The sequence below is a fragment of the Trichechus manatus genome, unplaced genomic scaffold (genome assembly GCF_000243295.1).
Source record: "Trichechus manatus latirostris isolate Lorelei unplaced genomic scaffold, TriManLat1.0 scaffold00015, whole genome shotgun sequence".
NCBI classification, from domain to species: domain Eukaryota; kingdom Metazoa; phylum Chordata; class Mammalia; order Sirenia; family Trichechidae; genus Trichechus; species Trichechus manatus.
The window spans coordinates 25,349,471-25,354,044 of NW_004443951.1; the positions used below are offsets into that span (position 1 = coordinate 25,349,471).

The 4,574-nt window shown below is 43.4% G+C and overlaps 1 protein-coding gene across 1 annotated transcript in view; it reads right to left on the reverse strand.

Moving 5' to 3' along the window:
- Positions 1-1,706: 1,706 nt before the first annotated feature.
- ZBTB8B (zinc finger and BTB domain containing 8B) overlaps positions 1,707-4,574 on the reverse strand; it is a 25,897-nt gene continuing 23,029 nt past the window's right edge. The window contains exon 3 of the mRNA XM_004371992.1: positions 1,707-2,024. Within this exon, the coding sequence (XP_004372049.1) occupies positions 1,707-2,024 (318 nt within the window). The remainder of the gene's footprint in view (positions 2,025-4,574) is intronic.

Genomic DNA, 4,574 nt, shown 5'->3' on the forward strand with positions numbered 1-4,574 from the left:
TAGCCTAAAATATAACACAAAATTAAGTTCACTTATTAAAGGTCATTTTAAAAATCCTACTTTATTTTACAGCAGGGCTTCTCAACCTCAGTACTATTGACATCTTGGACTAGATAATTCTTTGTTGTGAGGGGCTATCCTGTGTATTGTAGGATGTTTAGCAGTATCCCTTGCATCTACCCACTAGATGGGTACAGATGTACTATGTGACTCACCAGAATTGACCACATCCAACCTGGTCCATACCCTGTTCAACACGATCAGGCCACTGATCACACCCTTGAGTGTTACAACAATGTCAAATTGTTATGAAAATTTCTATACACTTACTCTTAATTTCTGACTGTCCTCAATGCAGACCAGCAGCAAACAATTCACAGACTAGCCCTAGTCTGTGAGAAGTACAGTTTAAACACCCTTCTAACTCTTCAGTGACGACATATACAAGCCAATTTATAATGTTTTTTAGTTAATTTTTGTTGTTGTTGTTCAAGACGCAGAAACATAACTATACTAAAATTGAAGGAAGAAAAGGTGTTTCTCTTAAAATCTATTTTGGATATTTTAACATAAGACAAAATTATGAAAGCACCTTAAATTACATCCTATGCCCCTAATATTTCCTGCCCCTTAACCCTTTAAATAAGTCCAGCCTCTTTTTTTTGGAATAATTAGACTACAAAGTGAGTGAAAAGACTGGTTTTAAAAACCTGTTTTAAAAACCTACTAACTCGCTTTCCCTCAAGAGGACCTTTGAAAAGGCAGAAGATTTAGAACTATAACTTATTTGTATGGGTTTACACTTATGTCCAATTAGAGTTCTCTTCATAAACCAAGTAAAAGAAATGGCAGCTACATTTCAGGTTACACAGTATTGGCTCTTGGAAATGGCTGGAAAAAAGGAGGGTGGGGCATTTGGGGTTTTGCCCAGATGACTTGTTTTATGATCACAGAACAGGTTATTTGTGTGTGTAGAAGCCAAATACCAAACCAGATAGGGAGACCACCCAGACCTGGGCTCCCAGGTTCCTTTCCCAAGGCTACTTAAAATTTAATTCAACTCTGCAAGTCAGGATGCTATAAAAAACCTTTCAGTTGGACTCCATGCTTGTCTGTACATTAATATCCCAGCCTTTAAAAGTGTAATCACATGGTTAGGAAGTACCTTTTACCAACATGGAGCCAGACAGCCCTGCGTGCCTTGTATCAGTGGAGCTTTTTGTTTACTACTTCGCCGGAAAATTAAAACACAGAATTCATTAGGAGAGGTTTGGCAAATATAAGATAGACCCCAAAACATAAAGTACTCTTGCTCACCTTTTCAGAGAAAAGAGGGTGAAGACAAAGGAATGCAGAGGAATGAGACAACACGAAAACAAGCGTGGATATTTTCTCATCTCTCTTTTGACTAGAATTTGGGTGCACAACAGGAAAACCAGGAAGCCTCAGCACCAGCCCTGATTCACTCAGAATTAACAACAGCCCGGCAAAATCCTCAGAAACCAAGGGCACCACACTAAAAAGTTATTAGTCCTTTGCGTTACAAAATCTAACCACCGCCATATAGTCTAACAAAAATGCAAATATTGTAACAACAGTGAAAAAAACGTTCCTCTCGGGGTTCCCCAAAATTGGACAAACGGGTGACTTTCAACCACGGAATGGGCAGTAACAAATTCTAAAACCTCTTCCCCGTCAGTTGATTGCTACGTAAGCGCCTCTCGATCTGAGAAGCTGGGTCGAATTTGTGGTTTGTCATTGGAATCATCTCTGGCAGGGTCGTTCTCCTCACCAGACTCCACACAGATGGGCCAGTCATTGTCTGTGTCGCTCTTCTCTTGGCTTTCAGAGGAAGCCTCCACCAGGCTGAGGTTGATGGGCATCAAGTCGTCATCATCGTCATGTGCGTCTGTAACACAGGTGCAGCTGTCACAGAGCCCAAAGCGCCGTAGCCCCTGAGACAAGTGACTCGTGAAGGTTCTTCTGCAGCCCTTGCAGATGATTGGACGGTTGGATCTATGGACCTAGAATCACAGGCAGACAAGTAAATGTCACAGAAAAGGGGTCGAGCCATTGACCTACAAGGGCCCCTGTGAGCTGGACCTCCAGACTCATTCCTCACCACTCTCCCCCTTGCTCTTTCTGCCACCTACTCACCTCACCAAGGTCCTTTCCATCCCCAGGGCCTTTGGACATACATGGAACATTCCCTCCCCTCCTCATTTCTAATCCTCACCCCTTACTAAGGCCTTTCAAGGAAGTCTTCCCTGATGCTCCAAGCCAGCTTAGGTTCCCCAGCGATAGACTTTTGCTCTTGTTGTGTTTCTCACAAATGGCTTGTATAATTCACTAGACTCTAAGCTCAAGGAGGCAGGGGCCATGACTGTCTCATACAGGCACTGTATCCCTAGTGCCTGGCAAGTGGTGGTTCAGTGGTAGAACTCTCGCCTTCAATGTGGGAGACTCGAGTTTGATTCCCGGCCAATGCATCTCATGTGCAGCCACCACTTGTCTGTCAGCGGAGGCTTGTGTGTTGCTATGATGTTGAACAGGTCTCGGCGGAGCCTCCTTTAGTTAACTAGTGCTGCTATAACAGAAATATCACAAGTGGGTAGCTTTAACAAACAATAATTTATTTTCTCACAGCTTAGAAGGCTAGATGTCTGAATTCAGGGTGCTTCTATCCCTAGGTTCCTTCGTGATCATGTGGCATGTATCTTTTCCCTCCATTTGTACTTGTTTGCTTGCTTTATTTGCTCTTTTATATCTCAAAAGAGACTGACTTAAAACATCCCCTACACTAATACTGCCTCATTAACATAACAAGGAAAACCCATTCTTAAATGGAATTATAACCACAGGTATAGGGGTTAGGATTTACGACACATATTTTTGGGGGACACAATTCAATCTATGACACAGACTGAGATGGACTATGAAGAAAGGCCTGGTGATCTACTTCTGAAAATCACACCAGTGCGGGGTGGAAAAAATACCTATGAATCACAATGGTTCGATCTGCAAGCAATCACGGGGAAGGTGCAGAACCGGGCAGCATTTTGTTCTATTGTACATGGGGTCACCATGAGTCAGGACCGACTCCACAGCAGCTAACAACAGTGTCTGGCATATAATGAACATTCAGTGAACGGATTAAGAATTTAGGCATGGCTTCTTACATACTTTGGATTGCTTAGTTGTTTTTTCAAGACTTTTTCAGGCTAATTTGCTAGAGTAGGTAATGTATTCCCCAGTCCTGCTAGAGGATGCTTCACCCTCAGCTTCCTCATTGATAAATTCATTCCTTACTTATGAGAAGAGCTTTGCATACTGAAAAAGTGAACCTGATTCCCTACCCCACACTGCCCCTCCGATGTCAGCAGCCTCAGGGATCCCCTCTGCAACAGAGGCTAACTTTCTAATGCGTGTGCACTTCAGAAATCCAGCCGGTAGGGGCTCTCTTGTGCAGGTGACTCTGTGAACCAATCAGAGCCTCTCTTGAGAGAGCTCTGGATGCAGGATATGCACAGGATGCAGAGTCAGGGAGCGGATGACGCAGGGAGCCACCGATGCAACAGGATACCCATGAAATCCTGACAAATGTCTCACTTTCTATTAGGTTTTCTGGGCTTCCTATGGTAAACACCCAACACTTGAGTCAACTAGAGTGTGTATCTCCCTCTTGCAACTTGACAGAGCCTTTGAATAACACCTCTTTGGGCTACAGTAAACTGGACCTTATATGATGTGGAAAGATAGAGTGAATAAGAATCCAACCATGAAACATCTTAGAAAAACCCAGAACTACTGCTCACCAAGATGGACTGGAGATACAATTTGAAACTAAAAAAACAACAATAACAACAACAAACACACACACACACACAAAATGAAAAACAAAAAAACTAAGCCCTTGGAGTCAGGCCGTTCTCAGACAGGTATGCTGGGGGCAGGACTGAGAGCAGAGGCAGTCAGGAACCCTGCACTTACTTACTTTTTTTATATCATAATTTTTTATTTTATTTTACTTTTTTTGTTTATTGTTGTAGTTTAAATGAAGTTTACATTTCAAGTTAGTCTCCCATACAAACATTTATACATACATTGTTATGTGACCCTAATTGCTCACCCTATTCTGCAACAGCACACTCCTCCTTCCCACCCCTGGTTCCCCATGCCCATTCAACCAGCTCCTAACCCTCTCTGCCTTCCCATCTCACCTCCAGACAGAAGCTGCCCATTTAGTCTCTTGTATCTACTTGAGCTAAGAGGCACACTCCTCACGAGTATCACTTGATGTCCCACAGTCCAGTCCAATCCCTGTCTGAAGAGTTGGCCTTGGAAATTGTTTTAGTTCTGGGCTGACAGAGAATCCGGGGGCCATGCTTTCCGGGGCACCTCCAGTCTCATTCAGACCGTTAAGTCTGGTCTTCTTACTAGAATTTGAGTTCTGCATCCCACCTTTCTCCTGCTCCATCAGGGACCCTCTTTTGTGTTCTCTGTCAGGGCAGTCACTGGTGGTAGCCGGGCACTATCTAGTTCTTCTGGTGTCAGGCTGATGAAGTCTCTCGTTT